We start from the raw sequence: 17,400 nt of genomic DNA, 5'->3' as shown, positions 1-17,400 counted from the left end.
TTCTAAAGGATGGGGAGGGCGTGTAAGCGACAAGTACCTGACTGAGCAGTGTGGCATCCTCAATAAACTGTTACCTGGAGATTTGGTTTTGGCAGACCGTGGGTTTAACATTGGGGATGAAGTTGGACTAATGTGTGCTGAGGTGAAAACCCCAGGCTTCACAAGAGGACGTGCTCAAATGGACCCAAAATCTGTGGAGGATACGCAGCAGATAGCTCACCTAAGGGTCCATGTGGATAGAGTTATAGGTTTGGTACGCAACAAGTACAGCATACTTCAGCGCACCATACTGGTGAGCCAACTGGTTCCACTTGAGGGTGAGGAATTTTCCTTCATAGACAAGATTGTGACTGTGTGCTGTGCTTTAACCAATATATCTCCAAATATTGTCATGAAACAAGTCCTTGCGAAACCAGAAGCAATGGACAAAGTGAGTGAATTGGAAAAAAAAGACCATACACTTCTTTGTTGTGTATATTCATATCACAGCTGCTTGCTCTTTTATCTTGATTATATGAGATCGATTTGTTTTTCTGTAAATAAAATTGATTGCTAACAATCTTTCTCTGCTTAATTCTAATATTTATCCTTAACATTTCATTATGTCCAGGACAGGCAAATATTCTCACCTCTTACTTGCTCATATGGCGACAAACACCAGGCCTCTATTTTAATAAGTTAATAAGACTATGGTGAAAATAAATATTGTAGGTCAGTAGCTGTTAACAAGGTTTTTTTTTTATTGTATATTGGTAATGTTTCTTTAAGTTAATGGATATTCCGTCTTCTAGCACTTTCTAAGTTTCTATTTCTTATATTATCATAATCTACCTAGCAACCAATAGTATTTTTTCCTCGGTGTTCCCCTCCCTGCTCTCCACCAATCAGGAGACAGATATCAGTAGCGCTGGTTTTTGTTAGTCTGCAGGTGAGGGCACACGCTCTGTCCTCTCCCCTTCTTCTCGGCATACTTTTCTTCCCCCTTTCGTGTTGTGCGTCCATGAGAATGTAAGTCATGTCCAGTTTATGTTGTTATATGTCTGCTAAAGTTTCGTTTAACCAATCGGGGGGCTTTATTCTGCGCATAAGCCTCGAAGTTAGGCAGCATGCTCCCTTCACGTGATGAGCGCGCGTGCGCCTCGCCTCGCGTCCATTGGGACCATTAACCCCTTATTTGCCAAATGTTATTTGGGCTTTAGTTTTTAGTGTTTTAGAGGGCGGATTGATATTGTAATGTGTTTCTTTGGCATTATTCATAAAACGGGGCACAGTATTAAAGGGCCTATATGTTGTTTGTACTGTTTTTGCCCTTACACATATTCATGAACATTTCAGTAATACAGTCAATCTTTTTCATTATTTTATACATAATTTGTTGTCACTGTGTTATTGCATTCGTAATTGTCATCGCTTATTGTATTTTTTTGTCTTTGTCCTTTTATAGAAACCACAGCAATAATAAATCAAACACAACCATAATCACGACCATGGAAAATTCTCATTTGTGAATTAAGAGTGGCATGATTGAGTGTAAACTAGCATTCTCTTTTGTTCTGGCTGGACAACCTGGGGCGATTGAATGTAACTGAACCAGTCTAAATACAGTCCTTCCCAGAGGTCACAAGTTTGGGTCTCCTTCCCGACACCTCCTTTACAGTAGCTATTTATGAAACTTCATTTTAATGAGAAGTCCTCTGTGAGACTGTGCCATTTACCCATGCAATAATGTCAGACCACTTCTTGTTTCAAAGTCTTTTCTGTTTATTACAAAAATTCTTGTGCAGTGCAATGACACTGTTAAAGTTCCAGTAACAGTTCAAATAAGGTGCAAAAGCAGAGTGCATGTCTTGGAACCCCTCAACCTCAAAGCTGCCTCAGTCTTGAAGAGCACTGCAGCAACATGTGAGCAGGATTCAGCAACACAAGCCATGCAGGTGCAATGAGCAGACTGCACCTTTCCATTTGCATGCAGAATAACCCAGGGCTTGAGTGGAGCCTCCCTTAGCTGCTGGGAGTGCAGAACCTGGACATAAATAAATTTGCAATTAGTACAGAATGAAAGAAATAGACAACCACCATATAACATTAATTTGTTCACCAACACAACATAGTCCTGCTATCAATTTTGAGTAATGTAAAATACATAAAAGAATAATGTTAAATTACTTACTATGTTAATCTAAGGTTAATGCTCAGCCTAAAAAACATTTCGTTTCATTACTTCTTTTGTCAGTGGTCTCTGCATTTTTAAATTTATTCTGAATTTTGGTTAACAAACAAAACTTACTAAAATAAGATAAAATAAATTACATCTTTAGTCCAAGAAATAAGAGATATTATGGATTGTGAAAATGCCCCAATTCATAGATAACAGAGAAACTAAATATGTCCCACATAAATGCAGAGTGGATTCCAGGCTTAAAATATAATTTGTTTGAAACAAATTTGTCCAGCAGAAACCAACATATGTGTTCCAACCTGATCACCAGTTAAACTGGAACACCGGCAAGTCATTCAGATCGGATGTCCAGTCAATTTGCTCATATGGATCAATTCCACCGATTTGACTTATTTTTTCGAGGTGCCGACACTTTGGAACAGGGTCCAGCTTGTCTCGGTACGGTCCGTCGCCTTTCTATTTGCTTCGGTCCATTTTTCCACGTGTTTAAATCTGTGTCTCTCACAGCACGGTACGTGAACAGACACTGTAAACGGTGTAAACAAAGACTCTGGCCCGCAAAGCCCACAATGCATTGCGAGATCTCACGTGACCTTTCGAGCCCTATTACCACTGGGATCAATAGTATGTGTCTGCAGAGCTGGAGGCACCTACAGGGCTGCGCACCTACAGGGCTGCGCACCTACAGGGCTGCGCACCTACAGGGCTGCGCACCTACAGGGCTGCGCACCTACAGGGCTGCGCACCTACAGGGCTGCGCACTTCCTTTCAGTTTAGAGCACTTTTTACAGACAGCGCCACCTACCACAATAGATGATAAATAAAGTGCACAATTTACGTTTTAAATTGATGATTTCACTCAAAATATACTTACAAGACAAAAGGCTTATTCAAGAAGAATTCCCCGTTCATTTTAACCCCTGTAAGTTTTTCTACACAGCCAGAGGCTGCACTTTCAGGAGCACACCAAGTATTCAACACAAAGTACTGTCCTACCTAAGATTTTAAATGTTTAATTCACCCAAATAGCACTTGTGACAATGTCATAAGTCATGACTCATAACTTGGTTGCTAAGGCTAGCATTTGGACAAATTGTGTAATTATCAGATAAAATATTAATGGATTCATCTGTAATGGCCTTTAGATCTCAAACAGGACAGTCTGAAAGGTTGGAAAGGGACAAAACACAAGGACAACTCTGAAGACAGATATATATTTATTTTACACAATAATATGAAATAAAAACAAAAGCTGAACACACACACCTACACGCACGCACACACACGCACGCACGCACGCACGCACGCACGCACACACACGCACACACACATGCACACACACACGCACACAAACAAAAGTAAGTGAAGTCTATGACTACCGCTGCAAAACCTCTGATCTCACTTCCTCCTGATAGAGACACACCGACATTAATAAGCATAAGTAGATATAGCACTGATATATCTGATAAACTGTACATATTTCACTTATTTACTTTGGTAAAATTATTTTATTTTTAACATTTCATGCCAATATACCTCCTTTTGAAATGAGCACCACTTACCAACTGAATAGTCTGCCTTCTTTCTTCAGGTCTTTTTTAATCCATCTACAAAACTCCTCCCCTTCACTGAAAGAGTCAGACATTATCACTGCAGGCTTGACAGAAATGCTGGTAACACTTAAAAAGGATATATTCACAAACATTGGTACACTGGAATAAGGTGGCAACTACTTGTATTAGTAAACAGTTTAAAAAAAATTTTAGTGCATTGTGTAAATTTAAAAAAATACATCCTTTACCCTTACCTTTGATGGTAAGCTGGACCACTGAAGAAGACCTGCTCAGCCTCCTGCAGGGACAGATTGTCCTGCATAGATAGGCCATATATGATGGCCTGCCAAAAGAAAATGGTTCATTTTTAAACAATATAATTTACATATACCATTTTACAGCAGAACAAGCCATGTTAGACAGGCACATACACAAATAGTGCCATGAAAGGTGTGCTATTTATTTAGCCTATAAAAGTGCAGGAGCACAGACATGGATAATTATATTACATGGAAAAGCCTACCTCTGGAAAGAGAACATCAAAGATGAACAGCACTTCATTTGTGAAGCTCAGTTGTGTTGGTCCTCTGTGCAGTAGTCTTTAAGAATGCAAAAAGCTTGTCCTGTTGTTCTTCACTATCCAGGTAGACAGGCATCTGGCAACAAGGTTTCTGATGAATCCAAGTAGAGCGTTTGCCACTAAGTACATCCTGAGGGCAAACCAAAGTACAGAAACAGTGAATTTCTGGAATTCAGGTATTCTTTTGAAACACAGCCAAAAAGTGTTCTGTCCACTGATAATATTACTAACAAAGGCCCTAAGTGAATCTTTTCTGTGTCAGTCTGCAATGATGAGAAAACAGGAACATTTTCAAAGTACCACCAAATGCTGCTCAGCTCCCTTTGACTGGATAATGAAGTCCACCAGTCTCGTTTCCTTTGCAGTGCATTCAGTGACAGCCTGCATATGGAGCGGAACGTCATCAGTGACGGCACCTCGTCTTGGCACTGTGTAAACAGGCTTCAGGGTTCCCTGGAGCAGGCTTCTTGCTTCATCAGTCCAGAAAGCGAACCTCTGGCCATATATTTCGAACATAAATATTCATCTAAGATAAATAATGGGAAAAAGCAAATACACTGGTGAAAAAAAATGCCATGCACAAATACTCTCGACAAAGACTGCCATCCACAGTCTGATGAACTTAATGCAGTTACCAGGTGTTCTACTGACATGGCACTGATAGGGTGTTATCAGTTTGATAAAGTGGAAGTGAACTCCTAACTTGCCACTAAAATTTATATACATGTTTTGTTTCAGGTTGTCGCATCCCTCTGTTTGGAAACGCTCCATGAGAAGAAGACACCACCACTTCCGTATCAAAGGCATGTCCATCTGAAAGCAGTGTGACAATAGAAAGGAAAATTTGAGTTCAAAATGTGTCCTTTCTATTCAGAATGAATAGTATGTGGCAACAACAAAAGCATTTGGAGAGAGCAGTTTCTTCTTTGTGTAAACGTTTTGTAAAACTAACATAAACATAAATAAACATAAATCAAGTTTAATCTGGGAGGTGGACCAATACATTTAAAATTTTCTGTCTTGGATTCAATCTGTGTAATGATGTAACTTCATACAGGCTGTACAGTAGACAGAGTAGATGAGGTAAAGGAGTGAAGGATAAGCCTACATCAAAACTGAGCATTAAAAATACTAAATGTCTCAGCATCACAAAAAAATGTGATCATGAAAAGTCTGACTATGAAGAAAATCTACTTTCACTGTTTAACCTTTTTCACAGCGACATTTGAACTGGTCACAGGTGGAAAAACTAATAACAGAGGTCCATGAAGGTTCTTGGTAAACTATACCAGAGAACCAGTAGACCACCAGCAGTTCTAACGGGAATCCACGAACTGATACACCTTTGATTTAAATTGGAACCAGTTCAGATACCTGCAACTTTATTAACATCATAAAACCTGTAAAATTGTTAGTATTAAACGCTTACCATGTGGTGAAGGCTTAATGAATATGCTGCTTGTAGTTAATTATCATCACCTGGATCTGGGCTGCCAAAATCTGGTTAGGACTCAGACAAATGAACAAACAAGCTAAGCGTTGGTTTTACAGCAGCGGTCACTGTATAAAAGTGGTCGTCTGTGCTACTTAATGACGAGCTCAAACATAGCTTGTTTCTCAGTTTAGCAGGTTAACGGCTTTGCTCTGCAAATGAAAACAGCAGAAATGCTTATAACGTTAAACAATAAAACGCTGTAAACCAAACGTTTATTTGTTTTATAAAGTTAAACTGATAAAACGATTCACAGTTAGTACTCACGTGGTTACCATCGTCCATCATGGCGATAAATGCTGCTACTTCGTTTAGCATCAACATGGTGGGAAACACGAACAACGGGGCCCGAGAAGTTGACGGCCCTTAAATTGCGGTCCTATCAGTGTGTTCCTGAAAGTGCAGCCTCCAGCTGTGTAGAAAAACTTACAGGGGTTAAAATGAAGGGAGAATTCTTCTTGAATAAGCCTTTTGTATTGGAAGTATATTTTGAGTGAAATCATCAATTTAAAACGTAAATTGTGCACTTTAGTGATCATCTATTGCGGTAGGTGGCGCTGTCTGTAAAAAGTGCTCTAAACTTAAAGGACGTGTACAGCCCTGTAGGTGCAGCCCTCTACGTGCAGCCCTGTAGGGGGCCTCCGGCTCTGCAGACATACCCTTCTCACTGGGATGACTGTGGACTTGACCATCCACATCTGTTCCAGTTGTTCCTTCAGCTCTTGGTACTTCTTGATCTTTTCATCCTCCTTCTTCCTGATGTTACTGTCAGCTGGGATCTGCTGAGGTCCCACAGGTAGTGATGGTCAAATGAAGCTTTCTGAAGCATCGAGGCTTGTACTGAAAAACTGCTCATTTCTTCAAGCTTTTCAACACAGTTCTCTTTGGTGGCATCTAGTGGCCAAAAGTATGAAGAGCAGCTTGAATCTCCGACTTGAAATGAACCGCTCCATTATGGTTGCCCCCTCTACAGAGTTGTTTTAACAGCTTCTGTTTAATATCATGTGACAATTCTGTCTGATAGGCTATCGTTGGAGTGCTAAGAGGATGTATTTTTTGAGTGGAAAAAAATAATCTTATGTTTACTTGATTAATAAATGATTTTGATGAATAAACTTTCCTTGTTTAAACATGTAACATGTTATGGAAATTCTGCGATGTCAAGAGAAGAATGAGGAGGCAAACTCAGATGGCTTAGGTTGAGAGTAAGGTTTACTGATGTCAGGAGAAATGATACAACGAGCAACACAGTGATGTGAGCATCGGCAGCATCAATTCTGAGGATTCTCTTCGACCTTGGGTATGTAAGGAGTTGGGAGGAAGGCCATATTTAGATTACGGCCCAATATGGAGACAACTTGTCTGCTCAAGAACGTCAAGAAGACAATATCTAATCATAACCACGTCATGTAATAAATGTAATAAAGTTATTGTATTACTGTATTGTATTTTTTTAGTACAGCGTTTGTCTTTGCATCATCTGCCTTTCTCAGGGACATATTCAGCACAGAACCTAAACATTGCTTACAGCCACAGTTTGATGGAAGCAAATAGAAACAAGAGTCAAAAGTGACAACCTGTAGGATAATTTGAGGTGATCTATAGGATCAACAACTTAAAGTGATTGAAGCTAACAGATGCAACCTGCATGATATTCTGAAATGTCTTCCACTTACAGGTACAAGGAAGTACCTCACAAAGAGGAAAGAGTAATTTTTCCTTCACACCATGGTGTGGTCTCCCTTTACTTGTGACTTCTTGATGTTTGTAAACATAATATGTAGAAAAACAAATAGGCCACAGGATCTCAGCTCTGTTGTTCTCAACCACTTTCATATGCTGAGTCCCACTGGGACTTTGAGACTTCTGACCCATACTCAGCACAGATGTTCCTGTACACTATTTCAGCCACTTGATTATTGCTCTCAGTGTACACTGTTACAGCTTGCAGAGGCATCTTTGTGCAGCCTGGATCCTTGGTTCTGTCTGCTGTGGTAGAACCCTGCCTCTATTGTTCTGGTGCTTATATCAATAAAGTAAAAAAATAGCACTGAAATAACTGATCGCAATTTGCACGAGTAAATAATTATGAAAAACTGCTTTTCTTTGTCTTCTGTATTAGGAAACAATATATGTGTTTTTTTATGTCAACTTTGCCATTAAGGACCTGGTAAAGGCTATTGTAATTGCATTTTAACTTTAATAGCAGGTGATAGCACACGATTCACTAATGGAAATAACTGTTACTTGTAGCCTCTTATCAAAGACAGTAAATGCCAGATAAATGAACTATCTAGACTATATTAGTAGATTATCTGTCAAGCATACAGTAAATGACTTATCTCTGCCTCACAGCACAGCACTGACTTAAGTCAATTCAGAAACAAAAGCTGAACTTTTACAACAGGGCTGTTGAAGTACTTCTCCAGCTCAGCCTCTGCATTTCTCAGTTTCTTTCAATTCTCAGTGCATTTTACTCAAGCTACATTCACGGCCCAAGAAAAGTAGGTCACCCTCACCTTGTTCACTGCTACATTAGAACCAGAAATACAGTATATATATTTGTAAATCTTACGCAGTCCAACACTTGGGATATTTCATGTGTTTAGTACAGATCAAGTCAACCATGGAAGTGCAGAAATGTATGTAGAACAGAGGTTTAATGGTAAGTAGTAAGTTTAATTCTAATAATATTGTTTCTCAGAAAGACAAATGTCCATGCAAGATATTTGATAAAACATCACCTAACAAAAACATAGCACACATCCCTCTGAGCATGATGCTTGATTTTAGAGCACATTGGCTAATCGACGTGGGATTCTAGCACTGACAAAACTACACACTGAAAATACAGCAGGGAGTTTATCTTTGGTAAAAATGAAGAAAGAGAAATATAAAAAAAAAAAAAACATGAGGAAAACATGATCATATTAGTCACATGTGCAAAGAATTTCCAAATGAGAGAAAAATGACATCATGGAATTTGACAGAGGTCTTACAAATTCACCTCAGTACAAAGAAATGAAGGTGCATTGCTTTTTTTTTTTTTAATCAATATGCAATTCCCTCTAAGGCACCCTTCCCTTTAATGAAAATTTCCCAACAAATTCAACTTAAAAATAATACTGATAGTTTTCTTTAACTTTCCAAAATGAGTGCTGACACTTCTACCACTTTCAGTAATACCTTTCCAAATATTAAGACATTATTTTACTTGCAAACAGGCAGTTACTGGGAATACTACAGCCCCATGTAACTAATCCATCTTCCTGACCTTCAATCACTTACATATCCTTCATTCTTCAGAGTCATCTTGTAAACACAAACACACAGTGATTGAAAAAATTACACCATCCCGAAACTGCTGTTTCTTGCAACACGGGAAGCAAAGCCTCGCACATTTGAACACAGGATAAAAGAGGGAAACAGCAGAAAACCATAACATCATGACAGACACACCTACTAAAACCACACATTATGACTTAGTTTGAAGTTCAAATGAGCCCATAGAAACCCAACAGTTGTCTCTCCAGCATGTATCTGTCATGAATTTGAAGCCAGCTAAAGAGAAAAACTAAACAATACAATAAACATTGATGTAAAATTGATCTGACACAAGTCATCTTGGACAGTTTGACCTCTAGAATCTCGTCTACTAACAAAGAGGTTTAGTTAAAATAAAAGTGAAACATTTAAGGACCCCATGAAACTAAACAAAATCACTTAATGCATCGCTGATACAAATCAAATTTCCTTGGTGCAACTGACAGTACTTTGGTAGTGACATGTTTTACAAGATCTGTGTAAGAAGTATGAAGTAGTGTTGTATGTTTTTTTTTATTCGTTTAATTATTATCAACAATTCATTACTGTGTCAAGTCAGTTTAATTTCACAGGGTCATTAAATGCTTTAAATAATCGATAAGACACTCTGTACAATCTACTTTCATTTTGACACTTCAAAAACAGAATCCACACAACACTTTACATCGACGCTCTAGTTTGTCACACATCAGAAGTAAAACACAGACATTACGGCAGGTCTTTACAGCAAGATGCCATGTGTGCTACATGCTGTCGCACTAACATGCTCTCTCCAAATGACAATTAAACAAGGTGAAATATCCTATAAAGAACTTGTTTATAACAGAATAACAAAATACTTTTGGGTTCTCTTTTCCCTTTTCTCTATGTAATTGAGAGGTCAGGGATACTTGAGCAGAGCTTGTGGGGGCTGACTTAAATCTGGGTTTTCCTACTGAGGGATGGTCCAACTGCTCACTTATGCCACCCAGCTGCCCTGAATGTAAATAATATATAGCATCAACATATTCAAGTGAAGAGGAATGGTATTTTTTATGGCGAAACTTGATATATTTAATGTTTAGCTCATCAGACACATGTAGTTAGTATACTAGTCAATATGTCATAATATATTTTAATAGGTTTAAACATATCAATCTCTGTAGCTTCTTCATCAATGTTAGCATTTCTCATTAAAACTAATGGGTAGCAGTAGCTGCTGGGAAGCTATAAGATACTTTAAAAAAAAAAGTGTCTGATGAAAAAATAGCACTCAGAATTCCACAAGTTGACCAACATCTCAAACGTCAAGGAATCTGTTTTATGTTGTTTCTCGTGGACCGACCTTGAACACGTTGGTTTAATTGAGCAACAGTGCAAAGGCTTATTAAAACAAGTATGAGTCACTATAACAGAGCAAGCTGACAGTGTTTTTAAGGGAGCGTGGTTGGAAATGTAAGGCACTACAGTCTCAGTTGGAGCATCTCTGCATCCTTCACACCTCCATTCATCTGCTTGGGGAGAAACTGGTGGTGGAGCTGAGATGGACGGGTGTCTGTCCTCATTCAGAAACTCCCAGAACATTTATTGAACAGTTCCGTCATCATTCTCACATTCATAATATGCATAATCAGGAAAGGAGAGATCACTGTTGCAGTTCAGAGAATTCCACAAAGAGAAAGACTCCTTTCAGCCGAGATACAACGAAGGGTCGCCTTGCTGGCAAGTGCTACTTCTCAGGTGCAGTTTAGGAGTGAGGACAGAACAAGGAGGAAGCTTCTAGCACAGAAGGAACAAGGGAAACATTTGGGAGGGGCTCACAGTCGAGTGAAAGGCCCCACATGAAGTGGAGCTCTCAGTTTGGGAGAAGAGCAGGAGTTGGTGGTGAACATTGATGATGGGGAGGATGAGTACGGTGAGGAAGAAGCAGAGGAGGAGTCACTGCCACTGTTCAGAGTGAAGACACTGGAAATGGCCACATCCACAATCCCTTGACATAGCTCTGGATATAGTTTTCTGGAGAAGGAAAGGATAGTAAAAGTGTTAATTTACCTATAGACTTCTGCGACTGACTTAGTGAGTTCAAGTTGGCAGAAAGCACACACAACCCAAAGCTATCTGTGATGATTCAAAATGCAGTATAGACGATTCAATCAGACTTTACCATTTGTAAACATATACAATTAAAAACTGAAGCCAAAAATGAGTGTCTGGATGTAAACTGGAGGAACAGATGTGAAAACTCCAGGCTTTCTTAAGTGGCAAAGAACAACAAAAAAAGACAGATACAAGTTAACTTCTGACATGCTGAGAAAGGCACTTTTGTACATAAATGATACTGACTGTGCACAGGCTGGAGCTCCATTGATCTCAATGAGCCACACTTTGAAGCTCTCGTCCACCATGAAATCAAATCCAAAGAGCTGGAAACTCTGATAGGACAGGTGCTTGGTGCTGATTGCAGGCTCAATACATGTCAGACAGCTCCTGTGAAACCAGAGAGAAAAACCATCTTTAATTATCTAACTCTTAATAACAAACCCTGTGATCGCTTTCCAACGTGAAACAAGTAATAAACATGTCAGGCAATAGGTAACTGTTTAGCAGAGATGATGTTAACCACACTCACAGAGTTAATTTAGTGTGAGAAGCAGAGAAAAATAAACATTCATCTGGTGATGGAATAAAAAGGTAGAAGAAATGCTTCACCCAGTCTGATCTACAGATAGCTCAGCATTTACCATAGATATCAACCTCCGGGTGGTGACAAACTTCTCACAGTCAAATCTCGCCACCTGACAGCCATCTTGGTAATACCTAAAGTTACTCCAGTCTAACAAGACCAGCTCTTATCTAAATCAACTAAGATGGAGCCATTGTTGCAATTTCAGTGGTCACAAACCTGGTTTAAAAAAAAAAAAAAAAAAAAAAAAAACTTTAAATGTTGGGTGACATTTGGTCCAAACAAGATTTAAAAAGTGTTTTTTCCCCAACAGATTATACTCATACTACACATTTGCAGTTTTACAACACCACGCAACACCGACTCGTAAATTACATGCCATCAAAGTTATTATTGACCCTACATGCAGCCTTTGTGCAATGAAGGTGCCGGGTACGTTTTTGCACGTTTTGGGAGTGCCTCCCTGTCGCATGTTTTTGGAAGAAGGTTTCCTTGGAGCTAACCAAGATTCAAGACCTTTATCACAAACACAATTATACATAGTATAATGCACAGTGAAATGCATTGTACACCTGTTCCAACAATAAGAATAAACCACATATTAATAACCATTAATAACCACACTGACATCATGACAGTGCCTGAGACCATCCCTACTATGCTTCACTATCACTCCAGATTCCCAAATATCAGAAACTAATACTTCTTGCTGGTTTGACAGCGGCTAAGAAAATGATTGCAGTGCGCTGGAAATCCCTACACACTTTGTCAGTCACACAGTGGTTTCTGACATTTCTTGATCAATCAATCAATCTATCTTTATTGGTCATTGCACACTTTCATATACAACGCAATTTCATTTGAGCTGCCCTGCCAATGACAGCTCCGGCTGCTGTGCAGTGCTGTGCGCACCTTTCTTGAGGAAAAAAAAGAAAAAGGACATGTTGGGATCTGGGTAGGAATAGCAGAAGGTAAAAGAAAAAAAAAGGCTCATTGTACCAAATGAAACCTCCAATGTTAGGAAATTCAATTTGAGAAGGAACCTAAAAAAACAAACAAACCCGCAAACAGGCAAAGCATGACGTTAGACAAGGATAGTTGGGATAAGGATCCTTGATAGTGTTTAGATGGAATTCTCCACTGCCTGCATGAATGGAGCAAGGGAGCCGATCCTTCAGCAGCGGCAGCGCTGAAGGATCGGCTGTGATCTGACCAATTCCAATCTATGAGGCTCTGTGTGCATGTGTCCAGTACATGTGTATATATATTTTGAATATATAAGCGTATGTATATACTGATTATATACCTGTAACTTCACTCACTCATCAGACTGGTCTGGCTCACAGGGGTTTTTTGGTTTGTTTTTTTGTTGGGAGGGGGAAGGTTGCATTTGATGTTTGTTGTTTGTTGTATTTTTATTGTTATATTGTTTTTATTTATCTGTTTCTCATGTTCACATACTGCTTATTGTATAACTTGTCGTGTTGTCCTGTTTATGCCCTGTTAAGCAATAAAAAAAGGTTAATCACAAATAAAGTGTTTAAACTGATTAAAAACAACCTAGATTAATGCTAGCAATTCAGTAAGAAACAGTCAGCATGTGCAGCAGTCAGTTAGGGTCTGCTGCAGCTTCTGCTTAACCCTGTAAAGCGATGAAAGAGTTGCAGCAAAGCGAAAGGTATTCTGGCCAAAGACAATGCATACCTTGGAGATAGAGAGTCTTATGAGATCGCTGTGGAGGAAAGGTCAGCAGCTCACTTAAGTCAACAGGATTTGTTCTCTGGGATCCATGAATTTAAAAATTTCCCAATAATCCAATGGAATTTTTCAGAAATTCCAGTCTGTACCCCAAGTTAAAACTGCCTGTATGTGTTTAACCCTGAATTTGAAAGTCAAAACAAGTGGCAAACTATTCACTATTAACATTGTGTTGCTTTGGTTTTTTCCTCAAGAATGCTTTTAAAATTTAACAAACATAATGATTTTCCTGCTATGGAGCAGTCTCACTTAAAGACAAATTGAAGGACAAAAACCAACACAGAGCTTCTCAGTAAATGTTGGGTCACCATGTTCTGCCAGAACAACCTCAATGTGTCATGATATTAAAGCATGTGTAACTGTGGAGGGATGGAACAGGATAGAAATGTTTCATCATAGGATAAAGGTGATCACTCAGAACAATTTCATATGGATTTGGAGTTACTCTTACCTCTAAGGACAAGTGGACCTAAACCATGCTGTCAAAATGCCCCAAACAGCCCAACAGAGCAGTCCTCATTTTTACTTGTCATTGGATTTCATATTTACAACAGTTCTTCAAACTACAATAAAGTTTTCCAATCTGTTTTGTCTCTATCCAGCTATTGAGAAAATTAAAATGTTATTGGCAATCAAGCAACTTGAATAAGATGCTATTTACTCACAATATCAGCTATGACAGATTTGACAACTCAAGCATTTTTCTGTAGCTGAGTATAGAGAAAGTCTTCAACCACACAAATTTCCAAGTTTCTGTACAGGAGGTGGGATATGGTATAAGATGGGCAGTCAAATATTAAAAGCATTTGATCTGAAAAAAATCAAAGCCCTGCTTTTTATTAGATCAAGTCCAATAATAAAAAGAGCAGCAAAAAAGAGCAGGACCTACTTTATGATCTGCTTGATCTGAGGTAATATGGTGGCCTCCAGGGTAACATTGTGAGTGTTCAGCAGGTACAGCCTGAACTCATCGAAGAACATCTCATTCCCCTCCTCATAGCGTCCGTAGTTCTGAGAGTGCTCCTTCTGGATGCAGTGGTTGGTCAGGTGGCTGGTCATGTCCTGGAGGTCAGCGCTGTTGTAGGGCTCCGAGGAGGTCCGCAACACGCCCTCCCGGTATAAATAGATGTTATAGTGATGGTCCACTAGCACCCAGCTCCTAGCAATGGCATAGCATAAAGAGTTAAATTACAAAGTCAGACATACTTGCAAATTCTCTCTGGGTTTCTGTTAAGCATAAAACACCTGCCTGATGTCAAATTTCCGATGTCCTGGCTCCAGAAGCAGAGGTTTCTCCAGGTACTTCTGAATAACATGAACCTGCCCCTGATTGTCAATATACTCCAGCAGCTGATTAGCATCATGGGATATCAAAATACCAGCACCTGTCGCAATAAAAATAGATATGTTAATCTGCCATGGAGGCCAACATCGTCACATTCTCAGTAGACTGCAAATAAATGGAAATATAGCAGAGCAAGACTTTACAAAATAGTTCGTAGAGAGTATGTAATAATGGCAACCTAAGCAGACATTAAGGAAAAAAATGACTTCGGCTAACTAGTAGCTAGTAGGAGTGTGCATGACACTATCACGATATGTTGCCCGTGACAACAATGGTATCACAACTGATATTGTGACACTTAATGCGAAGCAAGACAATTATCTATGATAAATCACAATATCTGTGTAACTGAAGAATGAAAAATACCCCCAAAAAAGCAAAAGTTATGTATATATTCACTGCCTTGTGGTGTCAGTGTGTGTGGATAATTAATATCAGTGTATGGATAATATATCACCAGAGGAAGTCATATGATATACACTCACCAGCCACAACATTAAAACCTCCTTCCTAATACTGTGTAGGTCCCATTGGGCCATGGGACCTCTAAGACGTTGGCAGCAGGTTCCTCTGGGTATTGTGGTTTTCAGATCGGCGGATCAAGATTGTTCCACTGCTTTAAACAGATGCTCAGTCGAATTGTGATTTGAGGAATTTGGAAGCTGAAACAATGCATTGGGCTCTTGGTCATGTTTCTCTAACTGTTCTTTAGCAGTTTTTGCAGTGTCGCAAGCTGCATTGTCATTCTGGGTAAGGTTGTTGCCATTGACGAGTACCCTCAGGAAGGTGCACTGGCCTACAATAATGTTTAGATGGGTGGTACGTGTCAAAGCATGATCCACACAAATGCCAGGACCAAAGACTTCCCAAGAGAACATTGTGTTTTTGGTGGTTTTCATGTCATGGCTGATCTACATGTATTGCCATACTGATATGCTGGCCCACCCTTAGTATCTCAGGTTTAAAACAATTAAATATGGAAACAGATTTTACCTTTAGCTCCAGCAGAGGACTTGGCTATCCACACTGTACCCTCTCCACTTTCTTTTTTAGCATGATAGGAGGCCAGGAAAACCTCACGCTCGTCTGTCTTAGGATTGCTCTTCAGATGGCTGATGCCATTGGTGGCTGGAGCAACAGGCGTGTTGAGGTTAGTGGGATAGATGATGTAGGATTCTGGAAACCAGTTACTGGAGTCAGACAACTCTGGGCTGGTCTTTATCAGCCTAATGGTAAAGAAGGAAATGGTCAGCTAATGCAATCTGCCCTGAATAATTTACTTGCAGACAAGTGCATTAGTAACATGAAAGAGGGCAAGAAAGATGATATAGATTTTTCATTCAACAAGACAGATACACACTTGACCAATGATGCTTTTCTGCAAAGCTTGTCTGCACCTCTGTAGTAGTTAACCAGCTGCACCAGTCCTGGTTCATGGCCTGTGAAGTCAAAGTTAGGACAATTTAAAACCTATTCAAACATCTATATTTGGGCGCATTACACGACTGAGTAAAGGACACACTCTTTCCATAGGATACAGCCCTACACAGTCATAGCTGCTGTCTCATCCAAAGTAGGAGGGCACCACATATAGCAAACACAAACGATTCCTGTGAAATACGAGCAAAACTCACTTACCTAGACGCCCATAGGGTAATCTGTTCCGTTCACCAAGCATAAGGTTGAATCTGGGATTGTCTCTTTTCAGCCTCTTCCATTGTCCAGTCGAGAGGAGGATTTTGGAAACTTCTGCATAAACAGTGCTGTTGTCGTCACGGGTAACAAAGGTGTACATTGGGGCACTCATACTGCCACGAGGGGAAGTATATAATAATAAAAAACTATACAATATGTTAATAACGTAGTTGTCTGGCTAGTTGTGCGGCTGTCTGGTTGTCACTGCAGCAGACAGACTGGTCGGGGTTATCTCCTCTGTCCGTGCCATGATGATGAGTCAGTCATATCCAGTCCAGACTTCCCAGTTAACTCAAACTGGTGCTCACAAGCTGAAACTCAGCACACTAAGGCTACCGTATATGTATACAAAACAGCATAAATAGTGAGGGATAACAAATTCATGTTGTTCAGCGCAGAGATTTCCTCCACTGTCCCCAGACAAGGGTGTGACTGACTGCTGCTCCCTCCCGGCTTCTGGGGCTGGTCCCGTCTGGATTAATTTACATCCCGTCTCCGGTTTAGCTAACCTCACAGCTAACGGTCTGCGACCACCGCTGTCCAGGAAGTTGTTTCGTTATCCGTCTTCAAAGACAACGGCAGTAGTAATGAACAGCGCAAAACATTAACTAACTGGATAGTTAGCTGCACAAAATCCCTAACACAGCCTATTTTCCAACCGGCGGCGTGTGCTTTATTCTCCGAAAGCTCATCAGCCGCTGTCATCCACCGTCGACAGCATAAACACAAAACTCTGCGGTTGTGGTTAGTGTAGTTTACGCCGACATAAATATTACCAGTAGGTGATATTTAACAGCATCTTTTGCATCGTA

The 17,400-nt window shown here is 39.8% G+C and overlaps 1 protein-coding gene and 1 long non-coding RNA gene across 2 annotated transcripts; one reads left to right on the top strand and one right to left on the bottom strand.

The window, feature by feature from the left end:
- Window positions 1-915: 915 nt before the first annotated feature.
- On the top strand, window positions 916-5,295 carry LOC129350865 (uncharacterized). Its single transcript, XR_008604427.1, has 2 exons — window positions 916-1,008; window positions 5,051-5,295. It is a non-coding gene; the product is annotated as an uncharacterized LOC129350865 (long non-coding RNA).
- A 3,150-nt stretch (window positions 5,296-8,445) lies between these two features.
- LOC111573098 (tubulin--tyrosine ligase) lies at window positions 8,446-17,307 on the bottom strand. Its single transcript, XM_023277078.3, has 7 exons — window positions 16,532-17,307; window positions 16,254-16,332; window positions 15,887-16,119; window positions 14,798-14,933; window positions 14,438-14,707; window positions 11,451-11,594; window positions 8,446-11,123 (listed from the first exon to the last, which is right to left on the bottom strand). The coding sequence occupies exons 1-7, from the start codon at window positions 16,698-16,700 to the stop codon at window positions 10,925-10,927; spliced, it is 1,230 nt and encodes a 409-aa protein (XP_023132846.1). The 5' UTR covers window positions 16,701-17,307; the 3' UTR covers window positions 8,446-10,924.
- Window positions 17,308-17,400: the final 93 nt, after the last annotated feature.

This window comes from Amphiprion ocellaris, chromosome 16 (genome assembly GCF_022539595.1).
Source record: "Amphiprion ocellaris isolate individual 3 ecotype Okinawa chromosome 16, ASM2253959v1, whole genome shotgun sequence".
In the NCBI taxonomy this organism is placed as follows: domain Eukaryota; kingdom Metazoa; phylum Chordata; class Actinopteri; family Pomacentridae; genus Amphiprion; species Amphiprion ocellaris.
The sequence above is the reverse complement of the archived record's forward strand: the minus strand, read 5'-3'. Positions and strand labels throughout refer to the sequence as shown.